This window comes from Phlebotomus papatasi, chromosome 2 (assembly GCF_024763615.1).
Source record: "Phlebotomus papatasi isolate M1 chromosome 2, Ppap_2.1, whole genome shotgun sequence".
NCBI classification, from domain to species: domain Eukaryota; kingdom Metazoa; phylum Arthropoda; class Insecta; order Diptera; family Psychodidae; genus Phlebotomus; species Phlebotomus papatasi.
In genome coordinates, this window is record NC_077223.1 from 62,612,881 (window position 1) to 62,628,142 (window position 15,262).

Below are 15,262 nucleotides of genomic sequence, written 5' to 3' on the forward strand. Positions count from 1 at the left end.
TGCTACAGAGACTGCAGCCATTGAAAAATATACCATTTAAGGACATATAACATTTTAAATTTATTATTCTTTGAATAATTTAAGCCAAAATTTTAATGTTCGAATTTTATAAAACCAATAGAATAACTGTACCAAATTTCGGCCGGCTTACAATTCCGTACACTTCTTTTGTTCCTCAAATTTCCATGAATTTTTAGTTTCTGCATATTCTAGGTCTAGAGATTTACAATACAAAAAACAAATCGCTTCGACGAATGAGATGATGTGAAAAAGACCTTGTAAGGAACAATGCGAAACAGGGTGGCCGAAGTATTACCCAAACTATGTCTATATTTTTATTCATTTTAAAATGTATCAAGAATAATTTTAGAGATAACAAAGACGATGAATTATCTACAACATTCCAAGGAATACTCTTTAAAAAGAAGTAACAAAAAATTTAATTTGTATTAATAATCTTACATTTCAAACTTAAGATTGTTAGTTAAGATTCCCCTTAAAGCAATGGCTTTCTTGACTAATTTTTTTTAGTATTTTGTACTAGATTCAAAATTAGAACTTTCAGAAAAAAACTGAAGTTCTCAATTTTTGTCCATGGTTTTCGGATTTTGAATTTTGCGTTAAAATGGTAAAAATTGTTTTTTGAATCAATAAAATCCAGGACTAATGTTGTTTTGCAGAATAAATTTTACTAAATTTACATTAAGCTCAGCTTCTTAGTTTTTGAAGTATGACATTTAGAAAAGTTTGAAGTTTTTGAATTTTTGCCTCAATTTTGCAAAAAAATTACTTATACTTCAGAATAAGATATAAAACCGATTGAAATTGGATTGAGATTATGTTGTGTGTTAACTGGTCTTAATTTCAGTTTTCTAAATTAAATTTACGTAATTCAAAATTCTTCAAATTTTCGCAAAGGGTTATAAAACCCATTGATTCTTTTTTTTGTAAACAGTTTTGATTATTTAGGTTTTACAAAATCTATTACTATAATCTATTTGTAACAGATTTTTAGTGATAAGAAAATTTTAAGCTTCCTAGAATATCAAATAGAGATATTATAAAAATTTGTAGTTATTAAATTAAATTCCTATATACTCATAAATCGGTAATGAACTGGTTTAAACCGATAAGTATTTTCATAGCTCGAACTCGAAGAGAGATCAGTTATATACAGTGCTGTCTCGCTATATGCACAGTTTGGGTACTTTTTTTGACAGTTCTCTCTCTGAATATGCACAACTTTTTTTGAAATTCCCAACGGTCTTTCTCCTTCTTTTAATAAATTATTATTTTTTTATTGTTCTAGAATTTCCCGTGTTATTTTAACTATAATATGAGACAGAAAAAATAAAATTAAGATAATTAAAAACGAGAAAAATTAGTTGCCAAGAAAATAATTTTCTTTATTACTTTGTCAAAATGTAAACAAATTGATTTTGAATGCAACCGACACAAAAGCTGTGCATATAGAGAGTGTGCATATAGAGAGACAGAACTGTAATCGGCTTTTTTCAACTTCTGACACTGCTAGAGGCCAAACAGTAAGAAATGTCTAGTCTTCGATGACCACATCATAAGTCAATATTACCTAGAACCGTCCTTTTTCCCCCCAACCACCATCCTTCTCTTCAAAACCATGTTTTTTGGTTTATTTCGAAAACGACTCCAACGATTTATTTCATTTTAGAATATGTTTTATACTCGTCAAAGCGTATATTTCGTTTTAGGATATCTATGTCCGAAAACCATTCCTATATCGAATTTTCGAAGATCAAAGTTAAACCCCTTTGGAATGGCTCTTTTCAACTGATTTGCTTAAATTTGGATTTTGTTGAAAGATCTTGAAATTTCCATCGCAACTGCGTCGGACTTAATCGGTAGTGAATTGGTATATACCCGTATATGATTTAGCTTTCTCGGATTTTTTTTATTTGTTCGAAACCTTTACTCCTGCTAAAATATTCTAAAAATGCTTGTCTTAAGCAATTTATTATTTCGGAATAGGTTTTTACATTTATTAATCAATTTAATCGGGAATAAAGTTGAATGTACTCTAAAAGTATGCGAAAAGATAATACACGGATAGCTCTTTCTCGTCAGTTCGAACACTCTGCAAAGCTGGGACGCTTTGCCATCTCTTTGAGTAATTAATGAATCGGTTGAGAACCGGTAAACTGCTGAAGTATTTTTGAGGTATTGCTTCTAAGTCATGAGTTCAATTACTTCGCAAAGCCTTGGATGCTTTACCACCCATTTTAGTATTCTATGTAAATTTTTTTTGTTAAATTAAATACTAAAATTAAGAAAAAGATTTAAAGTTTATCATATTTGATATGATATTTCTTTTGAAAAGAAAATTATTTTCAAAATTAATTACTATCAAAATATAAAATGCCTTTCATTGTTTTTAGTATTTTGTAGCAAGTTTTAGAGCTAAGATTTTTTTACCCAATCCCTCACCGTCAAACTTCACAGGTTGAATATTCTGAAGATCAGCCTAAGTTTATTTGGGCCTATAAAGGTGATATGGATAATTAAAGTCCAATTCCACAATTTAACGCTCTCAGAGAGAAAAAATCCTATCATTAAAATTTCATAGCGAGTTCGAAGGATTCTTTATGAAAACAGGCCACGCCCTCTTTAAAGATACTATGACTGGAGCATTATTATTTCTGATTCCAAAAGAATGTTGGAGACAAAAGAAGTTACAAAAACATCTTTCAGGAGCAAAATAAAACATCAGAACCTTCATCAGAATCCTTTTAATTGAGTCAATTACATTACATGTGTTTGGTGCTCATATAAATTAGAAATATCCATTGTGCATTGTTTTTTCCAGACACTGGTTTTTCCTTTAAATAAAACTGAACAATTTCTTAACATTTTTAATCGCTATTGATAATTCTAAGATTAGAGACGAGAATTCTTGTTTTTTTTTCAATATTTCTTTTAATACTTAATATTGCACATTTTAGCTACTTATACAATAAGGTATTTTTTACAATTACTATTTTTTAGTGTCCTTAGATGATTTTTTTGGGAAGTTTCACAACTCAAAATGCCGCTGAAAAGTAAAATTATACTCAGCGTGGTAAATGCATCAACGGTAAATTTTCTACAATCTAAAGAAACGGAGAATTATCTTTACGTTTTTTTTATAATTATTTTTTTAAAAATACACAATTATCGTAGGAAACATTAGTCAACATCAGTCGATTTTATTTTAAATATTTGGAATTGTCTGAGGGAATAAAAACAAACAAAAAAAGATTGGGATGCCGGGGGACCTTAACACTTTTGGAACGTGCTGATAATTTCTTTGGGAATCTCTTGCTTAAAAATGACTCGAAATGTAATGACTGGGCGTCGCTAAAATTGGTTAAATTGACTAGTAGAGAAACTTCCTTTTTGGCTTCATGATTTTAATCCGTCATTTCACCGTCGACGTTCCACCGTTTGCCACCGAAGTCGGCTGACTCGACTGCGTCGCCGGCTGACTATTAGCCACTGTGGCCGACTGAGACTGCGGCGGCGATGAACGAGCCGGCGCATGAGTCCTTAATTTGGGGTCCAGTCGAATTGTGCCACAGATCTGCAATGGTCATATAAAACATGTAAGAAGAATTAAGTTCAAATTGAAATCCTTGATACATTTTGTTTAAAATTAGAAATTTTAAAAAATTTCAAATAATATTCGATCGGTATTTTGGTTTGATCAGTAAGCTAAAATATTTAAGTAAAAATCATTTTTAATCTTGTACTTAATAATTAAAAACTGGATTTCGCCAGTAAAATAATGAATTTTGGTTATTAGAAAAAGTTATCTATTTATTTATTTTTATTTTACATCAGAAAGGTCAGAAAGATGTCATGAAATCAAAATTCCGGTTCCTTCCTCTTTCATAGATTTCCATAAGTCTATCCCACTCGATTAGTCTCAAAATTGGAAAGAACCAAATTTAATTTTCTGTGATGTTCAAAAGAAGAAGAAGAGTTAGAAACAGTAGGATATATACATATGCGAATCTTTTGAGGAAAAACGGACGTGAATTTTAATTTTTGGAAATTTTCCGGATCTAAAAAGTGGGCCGGAGCAATAAAAATCAATTTTGCTAAAAAAAATTATTTTGATCAGTAAAAAAATGATTTCTATCAGTAACATAATTTAAATTTCCAAGAAAAATATCTAATTTGCTACACAAGTAACATTTAAAATGGTACTAGAAAGAAAACCTAAAAGATTTTTTGCCATTACCAAAATGTTCAAGATAATTCTTTTTTACATTAAAGGCTTTAAACTGATTAAATTTCATTTTTAACTGAATTCAAAGAAATTTTGTACATACTAAAGCTGATATTATTTCTGGCCAGATTTGTTGATATTATTAATCAAAATATATATTTTTATATTAATCAAATTATTAAAATATTATTATAATTGCAAAGAAAACCTTTTTTTGTAACCAAAATTGACTTTTTAGGGCTTCAGCGCTCTTTTAGATCAGGAAAATTTCATGAAGTCAAAATTTGAATCCCTTTCTTTCTCAGATGCTTTGCACACGTCAATCTCATACTTTTACACTCTTCTTCTTCTTTTTTAAACATCACAATAAATTAAAATTATGCTTTCGGCATATCTTTCAGATAAGTAAAATCGAATGAAATCAAAATTGACACCCTTTTTTCACACGTTTTGTATACAAAATCACATCCTGTTTTAATTTAAAAACTTACCGCTTTGAATTTTTACTAACTGAATCATCCATTTTACTGAACACTCCTATTTCTTACTAACCATAATTAATATTTTTGATGGTCAAATCTATTTTTATACTGGCCAAAATTTGTTCTGGACAAAATCAAATTTCTTACTAACTGAAATTGATTTTTTTTTGCTTCTTGCACACCTTTTAGGTTAGGAAAATTTCATGAGGTCAAAATTCACATCTCTTGATTTCTCGAATGTCTTACATGTGGCTATCTCAAATTTCGATCCTGAATTTCGATTTCACGAAATTTTTCCGATCTTCAAGCTGCTCAGGAGAAATTTGTGTAACTTAAATTTTGTTAGTGATCAAATTTAACTTTTAGTCGGACCATAGATTCTTTTTCACTGACCAAAAAATTGATTTTTCCACCTTTAGCATATCCTTCAGATCATAAAAATTGTATTAAATCAAAATTGAGATCCCTGACTGTCTCAAACGTTTTTTCTTATGCTTGTCACACTCTAAAACACTCAAAATTGATATTATTTAAGTAAATCAAATTTATTCAAAAGAATAAAGAAAAAAATCAAAACTGACAGTTTAATCTAAATTAGAACTGCAGTTCAATATCATTCAAAATAGAGTTCATTTACAAGATTTAGGTTTAAAATGAAACAAAACATTGCATGTTTATCTAAAACTTGAGTTTGCTCAACTAATTACCTTTATGTGCTGCTCCCAGTCTTTGTGCTGACAGAAGGCCGAACAGTACTTGGCCAGTCCACATCCTGAGCACGTTTCCGTGGCTTTCCGACCACATTTCCAGCACACATTGGTTTGTGTCTCCTCAGGAGGTGCGTCGGATGCTCCCTTGCCCAGTTCTGCAAACAATTTGTCCATCTTGAGCCTCTCTTGTGCCACAATCTCAACAGCTCTCGCCTCTGCTGCTGCCACCGCTCTCTGAATCTCAATCACCGCCTGGCGTTTGACCTAAAGAAAACCAAGATTAGACTTTATCTTTAATGAATGTTCCTTGAGCTAGAAGTATCAACCTGATTGACAGCATCTTCAGCACTTCTCTTGAATTCAGCCACTTTCTCGTCGGTTAAACGTTTAATTTCAGCCAGGGAGGCTTCCTGATAGCTTTGGTGGGAATCAGCTCCTCTCTGCTGGAGGATGGTTATGGCGCGCTTTGTCTTGTCCACCATGGCTGATATGCAGTTGAGCATCGTGTGAATGTTCTTCCACTCCTCATCGGAGCGTCCTCCACGGAAATCCAGAGGACGCAAGTCAGAACGTTCATCGCGGCTGAAAGGAGGCTTCTCCGCAGCTCCAAAGTCACTGTGCAGATGAGGCGCCAGTTGGTAGTCGAAGAGTGGCGTGTGGGCAGGCAGCAAATGAGCTGCAGATGATCCAGAAGTCAGCATGAGAGAATGATGTGCTCGTTTCGAAGGCAGTGTATGATCGCTCCAATCGTGTTGATGCTGACTGTCGAAAAAGCTGCAAGGATTACCATTGATTTGTGGGATGATGTGAATGGAGATCAATGGGAAGAGAACTCACTTATCTGAAGCTCTACGCTTGAGGAGGAGTCCATTGCCATTAATCGAAGCACCATTTCCCGCGAAGCTTCCACTTTCGATCGGGAGGAAGATTTCTGAATGTTCAGTAGAATTGTGAGCAAATTCGAATACGGAACTCTCATTTGAGCGAACAAACTGCGACACTGACTGTTGATAAGAAAATATACAGAATTTATTTTAGGGACAATTTGATAAGGAATTGGTAAAATTTCATCACTTAAGGAAGCTTTTATTTTTCAAATAAAGTCTAAAATATCAGAGAAACGTAAATGAAAGAAGGCGAAGATACTTTTTTCTTATTATTCCTCGAGGTATGATAATGAATTTAAATGTATCAGAATATAAGTTTGCCAATATAATTTGTCTTAAATGATAGAATTCTTTAATAAACGTTAAATACGGATCCGATTAATGTATTTTACACTTGATTCCAACCAATATCGGTCTGCGGTGATATAGGGGAAACTGGGGTAGAATTAGCCAGTAAATTAAATTTTTCATAGCGTATAATTTGTACAAAAAATGTTTGTACCAAGCTAAAAAAATATTTCAATGAATCGGAAGGGATGTGTTTACTTTGAATAAGTAGTGGTTTCCTCAATATTCCTTCTCAGGATATAACATCCCACTGTCTAATACCATGCGTGGCTAATTCTACCCCGGTCTCCCATAGTAACGGCAATGTGTGTTCCCATTTGGTATACAGAAGCCAAATTATAGAGCTTGGGGGCCGCCTAGGTTGTTAAGACAGAACGAAGGAATAGGTTATGCATAATGGATCTAAATAAGTGGCTATCTATCTAGATGCAATGGAACCGGATAAAAGTTTAAGCCGACCCATAGATAAATCTACTTAGGGCACCTTAAGGGGTTACGTGGGTCACGCAAACTAATAAGAATTGCATTTTTTTTACATTTTTCGTTCAACAATGAAAAATTTATTCAATTCAAGTCCTTAAGCATATAAGGACTTCAAGCAATGAACTATCTTCCTGATTGAACCAGAAGTAATTCAGACCCTCTGGATCCCGTTTCAACGCTGAAATAACGGACCACTCAAAGTACATAGCAACTATATTTTCTTTGGATTTTGAAGCGATTTCCTGTTAACTGATGAGTTAAGTTCGTACTTAAACGGTAAATTTTTTTGTTGCCTTCATTACAGCCTATTTTACAAGAGAAAATAGTAGTTTTTTGTATAAAAATCTACCAAATATCTTTGTTTTTCAAAAATATATCGATTAAGTACGAATTTAACTTATCTTGTTAATAGTATCGCAAAGTAAGATTTCCAAAAATTTTTCCAAAATTCATGTTCCAAAAAATTTTTTTTTACAGTTTTAAAATGATAATTTCGAAAAAATAAAGTTCAAATGTTGTACTTTTAAATTTTTAAGAACTTCAATTAATAATTTTTTTTGTGTTGATAAATTAGGGAAAATAGGGGAAGGTTTTGAAGGTTCGTATTAAAAAAGGAGTCCAAGATTTGATATTTTTTACTGAATACCACACACACCGAATCAATTATATCACTAACTATATCAAAAAAATCTCTTACTTATTGGGTTCATAATTTTGCCTCACAAAATTCCTGGAAGTCCTTGGATTTTCCTCTACAGGAAAATGAAAATCTAGTAGCATTTTTTACGAATGTGTCCGGTTTAACTCTGCTTCGTACCATTTTTTCCAACCTCTTTAGGCCTCATTTTCCCCGGAAACAGTATACCGGACACAAAAATTTGGGCATCACTACTTAAATGGAACTTTCATCAACTTGTTTTCACCATTTGTAGGAGGTATCACGCATTAAAAAATCAATTTTAAGCTATTTTTCTAACATGTTTTTTGACACTCGGAAAACCATTTTTTCCCTGCATTCTCACAGTCAGTTAGGAGCTCGGTTAGGTGTGATTCTCTTATAATCACACCTATTGTAATCCTCGAATTTTCTCTGACTCCTTTAAACAGTCTTACAGAACATATTTCGGACATAATTGATTTCGAAAATGAACAACCCCCAATTTAAAATGAAATGTGGGAAGTTCCACTTTAAAACAGGGAAAATTGGATGAAAAATACTTGAAATACATCGAAGTGGCAATTAAAGAATCACATCTACCATAAACAGTCTAGTTTCATCACTGCACAAATCAGAAATCAGCAATCACACCTATTGTAATCCTCGTAATTTCTCTAATACTTCGAATCTGTCTTACAGAATACTTTTTGAACATCAGTGATTCTTAGAATTACCAGTGATCAATTTAAAGTTAAATGAGGACAACTCCGCTTGAAAACAAGGCAAATTGTATGAAAAATGCTTAAAACGCACCGTATGGTCAATGAAAGAATCACACCTACTATAAGCACATTTAGGCTTAATGTTTGATTTGACAGAAGCGAAACAAAAACATCTGATGAAGTCTCACTTTGCTGTGGAAGTGCGTGTTTTTCTTCGAGATTTTCTTGAAAAATGTTGTAATCGTTGTAATATCACAATTTTCTTGTCAACTTCTTCAATGGAATCTCTGGATGGGTCAAAATATCCAGAGCGGCATGCACAGTGTGACCCAAAACAGTCTGGAATTCTAAGAGTTGGTGGTCAATAATTTTGACTGATATTTTTACGAACCTGCAGAGAAGGCAATCTTAGTGAATTTTCCTCCGCCCACAAAAACGACCCCCTTCGAGCGAAAGATTTTCACGGTAAATATTAACCCTGATAAACCCTCTATAACTTGGAATGTTGTTTTTCTTCGAAAAGGCTCTTGAAGCATGAAAAAATGCATAAAATAATACACATCGGAATTACGATTTTAGGCCCATTTTTTTTTATTTTTGTTTCTAGAATCCAGGAAAAAAGGCCTAGGCTCCCAAGTTTGTAAGGAAATGTGAGATATGGAATTAGCTATTAGAATATATGACCATGGATGATATTCATTTAGTAACTTGGAAAAAATCAACATTTACGAACCTGCGACGTTACGAAGGTGCAAAACCTTCCCCTATAGTATTTTTCAGTCTTTTTGATTAACGTAACCCGTTAAATTCAACATTAAAGAACAAACAGATCCTTTTATTTTAAAAGAATAAATGATACTTGTGTTTAGCAAATATTGTTTAAATTTTTTTTTTAAATTTAAATCATTTTAAAAAAATCAAAAAGAATTGTCACTTTTTGGAACACTCTTAGCGTTTCAAGGTGAATTAGTTTTTATTTTTAAAAATTGTGTAAAAACACTTACCGTGTAAAATTGTGTAAAACAGGAAAAAGAATTTTAAATTTAAAAATATTTAACAACGTTTTGTATATTTCTCAAAACGTCTTATTTAAAATTATAAAACTACAATAAATTTTCAAATTTACTATATTTAAAGTATATTTTATGCTGAATTTCTTTACAATAATTTTGTGGGTCGGTGTTGAATCCATCCTTATCAGTACGATTCCACATTTTCTATTGCAAACTTCTTATACTCATAAATCACAAACGTAACATGTGCTTAAAATGAATCTTATTTTCTGCCCCTCTGAATGTATTTTTTGAATTCTAACGCGTTTAGCAATTATATCCCATAATAATCGCTTTGGTTCAAATTTATTTCTAAAATCGAATTAATTTTATTTATCATAATACACTTTATACATCCAAAAAAAAATTATAATATGCCTGGCCATCTTTAAGGGTGATAAAATCGAAAAGTCCATTGTAAAAATGATTTTAAATGGTTTTTTAGAATATTCAAAAAAAACTTCATATTAGAAATGTATAAAGTTTTTTTTTCAATTCGAGGTATACCTAAATTTATTTATTTACCTTGTTAAAAAAAACTGATTAGGAGATTATGCCCATGCTTCGTACGATCCCAATCTTCGTATTGACTAAATTTTTTCTCTGTTTCTGAATAAATGTAACTCCGCAATATGGGTGCAATGAGTCACATATTTTTAAAAACTAAAGAAAAATTTAGTCATTACGAAGCTTGATATCATACGAAGAATTATCACTTTCCCCTAAAGGGTTTTCAAAAATTATTTTACAAATCGACCACTCAGAATATAAGTCGAACAACTCGATTTTTTACAAAATTCATTTTATTCGCATTTTGGATACTTCTTTATACCCTCTACCTTCCTTGTGAATATTATACTTGAAAGATAATTATTTTCAAAGTTATAGAGATTTTAAATCTCAAAAATCATATTCTCTGCATGTAAAATCTCAGCTTCAAATCGCTCTCCTCTAAGATTTGTCTACTTCGAGTTGTTCGTTTCTTATTCTGAGTGGTTGAAATTATCTCTCGATCGTAAAAAAATGTCTTTAATAGTATGTGACTAATCGCGTGTGACTAAGTCCTATGCCGTTAATTCAGGGATTGCCTATATAAAATTATCCAAGCTCATTTAAGAAATGCTCTAAGGGCCTTGACAGACATGAGGATTAGCCGAGAGACGGCTTAGCGTAATTATATTTGAAATAATGGTTAAAGTGCATTTCCAGCATTTTCCCTAAGTCGCCTGTTGGCTTAAGTCGTAAGTGTGTCAAGAGCATAACTCGTTAAACTATACTATAAAATAACGTAATCATGAAAAATGTGATAAGGCTTCTTTTTTATAGAATAAAATCTCGTTTTATTGAAATTTATGAAATGTATTTCATAAATTTTATTTGAATATGAAATCCTAAGCTCACCTCAGAGTAATCATGTATAACTCTATACCATTTATTCTACCCTCTCCTTTGAAGAAATTCAAAGAAAATCAAAGCTTGGTACATAAAATATGCATGAGACCTCAAACCAAGTGAAACCCACCCCTTGTCTGATTTTAACCCACAAAGCTTGCCAAAGGCCATGGGAAGTGATCTATATGGTGAATCGATCTGGCCCAATGTGAGAGTGTGTAAGCATTATGAAGGATTCTGCACTTTGGCCAGCATCATTCACCGTGAGTGAATTCATTGGTGAATGTGGCGGAAGGTGGAAATGGCATTCATCCCCATCAGTTTGGATTTTCTTCCCCATTTTCCAACACCCCCTTCCGCAAAAAAAAAACATTCAAACGGAGTTGGAGCTTATGCTCCACACTAAATAAAATTCGCTGGAGGCAGCTTGAATTGACAGGCACAAGCTGTTGCCGCTCTTTTGCACAGTCGGGCGGCGGGAGAAGCTCCACACTACCAAAAACTCAGAGAGGGTGAACTCCCCAGCCCCACTCTGCACAGCTCATGGGAAAGTTGGAAGGAACAGCTGAGAGCAAAATACGTTTTCTGTTTTAATCTTTTTGAAAAACACCGTGCAGCTGGTGTCTCGAGCACCATTCGAGTGCGCCACCCTTCTGCCGCCACCAGCCATAGAGGGTGGGCATTGGGAACACATTGTATTTGCGTCATTTGTCATAGAGGAGGACGTTGGGGGTGAGTGAGAGTTTGGCCAAGTTGATGTATTTGCCAATTTGGCTTTCACTCATTCTCCCAAAGTGTTATTGGAAGGGGCTGCTAGTCAATTGCATTGATGCACTTTCAACTATTGCTTTCTAAGTACTCTCTAAAGAAATACTTAGTTTAAGATTTTGGATTTTCTGACAATTTAGAGCCGAAAACTCGTTTTTGTCTTATTATAGTTGGGCTTCCCGTTATAGTGAGGACTCAAACCATTTTTTAAATAAATCATCCCTGACACTTACTTGGTTGTTAGCACGAGCAAGAGCCGTCAGTTCTCGCTGAAGAAGTGGCATATGAGCCTTAAGAAATGGCAGAACATAGGGTCTGAGGGGGAAGTTTGTTGCCTCCTGAAGTGCCACTTTGAATTCCTCGGCCGTTAGACCACCACTCTGAAAAGAATGTTATTAAAACTTCAGACTGAGACAACGCAGTGCAGTTACAAATCACTTACGGCTAGAGATAGCACCAAAGCTCTCACTCTGTCACCTACATCCGGCCCAGAGTCCTGCCCAAATTGAACCAGAGCCCCAAGAAAGCGCCTTATTTTCACAAAGACGCGTCCACTGTCTTGGGCCGAGGTGGGAATGGCCGCCAAGAGGGAGGCTGGAGCAACAGCCGGTGGAGGAGTCACTGAACCATTGAGCACGCTTGGTGAGGTGCTTCCTGTACCATTTCTGCCGGATGTTGAGGTTTGAGTAATTTGAGGCGAAATAGGTGATCGTGGAGCAACAGCACGGGCACCTTCTGGTGAGTCTGGGGTTCGGCACTGATCCTTATCTGAAAAAATTGGAAAAGGTTAAAACACTGAGAACAAAAGAGGGTGCGATTAACTTTTTTTCGTCATAACTCTAACAATTTTTAGGTTTAAAAATATATCAACATTTTTAATGTTAATTTTACACCTTTTTAAGGGTAAAATAAACATGAAAAAGGGTAATTTTAACCCTCAATGCACCTAAAAAGGGTAATATTTACACCGATTCTGGATCAATACTGCAGGATTAAATTAATATTTCCGGAATGCTATTTAACTTTTTCGGATTTCTCTCAGTGAATAAAAACGCTTCTGCTATTTTGTAATATATTAGAGATTCTGGTCTAGCTAAAATGTTACGACAGTTGAGAATAAACTTATTGAGTAGGGCCTCAAATACCTTTTAACCGATATCTTAAATTGGTTGGTATATAGACCGAGAAGTAAAGAAAAAAATCATTATACCCGTTAACGCATTAGATTTTTTTTCGAACTCCGGACAGGCCTAGAATTCAGGATCGACTTGGAATAAATTTGTGAGATGGTTAATAATAAGGGAACAGAGGTCTAAACTTGGTGCTCTAACCCTGCGGGTCCATTAGGGAGAAGCTTTTAAAAAAACCTTGACCGATGTCCTATAAAGTTCGAATTGACAAATATCACTAATTTTGTATTACAAGTATATCGTAATCCTTATGAAAAGCAGTTGATATGCATGAAGCTTTATCAACTGCTAATTGAATATTTAATCATGTCATATCATTTAATCATTAATCAGATGTAAAGCTTCAAACTTGTCAATGACGTTTTCTTATAACTAAGAAGAACAAGATAGAATATTGAATAAGATAATGTCCACTTATTTAGGGGGGTCACCTAAGACCGGAAAAAGCTTGTACCAATTTTGAGAATCAACAACAAAAAACATGGTTTTAGCGGGGTTGGAAGACGGTGAGGGGAAAAAGAAAAAAACGTCTGGAGATAATGTTTTATTTTTATTGTGGGTCACCGAAGACCGGAAGTTGATATATTTTACTGTTTCAGTTCGAGAGCGGTGACAAGTTGGAAAAAAGCGAATTATATAATTGCTCTATCTTCGAGTTCGAGTCAGTTCGAGCCAGTTCGAGCAGTTAAAATTCAAATATTTCAGTAAAATATTTAAATTACCATATTAAGCAGAGATACATATAACAAAAATAACAAATAATGTTTTATTCTTCATTAGATCTCCAGTAAAATATTGAAAATCACAAACAATAATTTATGAAGAAGTAAAAGTTCTATAGGGTAAGTGTGTCAAATTTCGGCGTAGCTGCATGCAACCCCCAAAGTTTGAAATTTAATATTTTTAATAAAAATTAAATATTTTTATTACCTTTTTATAAGGAGTGTTCCTTGGAACCTTGCAGACCTTTATCATCTTTATTTTCTCTAAAATTTATTCTCAATACATTTTAAAATGAATAAAAATGTAGGCATGGCATTGGTGGCCTATTTCGGCCGCCTTCATTCATATATTTCCTTGCCCTTCCGGAATTCCTCCAATGTCTTTTTTAGATCATCTTGTTCGTCGAAGCATTTTTTATTATTTTTTGCATTGTACAATCTTAAGAGTATGCAAAAACTAAAAATTCATGGAAATTCGAGAAACAAAAAATGTGCCCAAAATTGCAAGCTGGCCGGAATTTGGCATATATACCCTAAATGTAATTTAATATAATTTGAATTGTTAATCAAAATGCCGCCTAGGAAATTCATAAAAATAATCTTATTTTGATAATTATAAATAGTGTGCGTCTGTCCTAATATATAGCCTTAACAGGTGAAGTTTATCAACTCAAAATAAAAAGTATCAGGAGTCTTTTGAGTTTCGATAAAAAATAATTTTTGAAAATTTAAGCTTTTCGAAGCAATAATTCTGAAAAATTGCCTATCTTTCTCACATTTCTCTTATGGCTTTTGACTTTATTAATTTGTTTTTAAAATATTTATCCAAAAGTTAGAAAATAATGCTTAAATTACTTTTCGCATTTAGAAAGCACTTTGCGTGATTTTCAAATTGTAATATGAAAAGCTTTCTAGGTATTCCCTCGATAAGGCTTTTCTTTTCCCACCTTGGCTGTATATGTCACTAGAATTGTGCGGCTGGAGAAATAATTGGTCTGGTCTCGAACCCCCTCGAGAGCAATTTAGCCCCCTTTTCACACACACTCCATCGCTTTGAAAGGAATTTATTAAATTATTCAGACGGGGCTGTTTGGCTGTGACAGATTTATAATTAGTTACACATTGTTTTATACTGATTATAAGCACCAGACATGGTGTGTAAAAGTACAAAAGAAGGGTGTGTGCGAGTGGTTTTGTATACGCAAAAAATATATAAACTGGGATTTATAATTAATTTGTCACTCAATTTGTTGGAAATTGTGATTTTGCAATAATTTCCCTGAAATTAGCAACACTATTAACATTTCATCGCTAATTGACCAACTTGACGGTCAATTGCAGTAAAATTTGATAAAATATGTATGTTATCAGTGAGCTTTGAGTCAGACTTTCAGTGTCGATTATTCGCTAAAGTGCCAACTCAAAAACACCGTTAAAAAAAAACTTTAAATTGCAAAAGTTAGAAGCAAATTAAATTTGCTAGTTTAACTTTTTTAAATGAATCTTTCATATGTAAATTGTTCAAGGATAGTCTTTTGAATAATAAAATCTATAATGGGTGATTCCAAATTTACAAGCAATTCTCCACTGCTTTTATGCAAT

The 15,262-nt window shown here is 33.2% G+C and overlaps 1 protein-coding gene across 1 annotated transcript in view; it reads right to left on the reverse strand.

Moving 5' to 3' along the window:
- Positions 1-2,750: 2,750 nt before the first annotated feature.
- The window catches only part of LOC129801138 (protein CBFA2T1), a 78,538-nt gene continuing 66,026 nt past the window's right edge, over positions 2,751-15,262 (reverse strand). Inside the window, exons 3-8 of the mRNA XM_055845903.1 lie at positions 12,191-12,516; positions 11,982-12,128; positions 6,276-6,442; positions 5,765-6,212; positions 5,436-5,702; positions 2,751-3,595 (exon numbers count right to left, since the gene is read on the reverse strand). Coding sequence (XP_055701878.1) covers positions 3,434-3,595; positions 5,436-5,702; positions 5,765-6,212; positions 6,276-6,442; positions 11,982-12,128; positions 12,191-12,516 — 1,517 coding nt within the window. The 3' untranslated portion in view covers positions 2,751-3,433. The remainder of the gene's footprint in view (positions 3,596-5,435; positions 5,703-5,764; positions 6,213-6,275; positions 6,443-11,981; positions 12,129-12,190; positions 12,517-15,262) is intronic.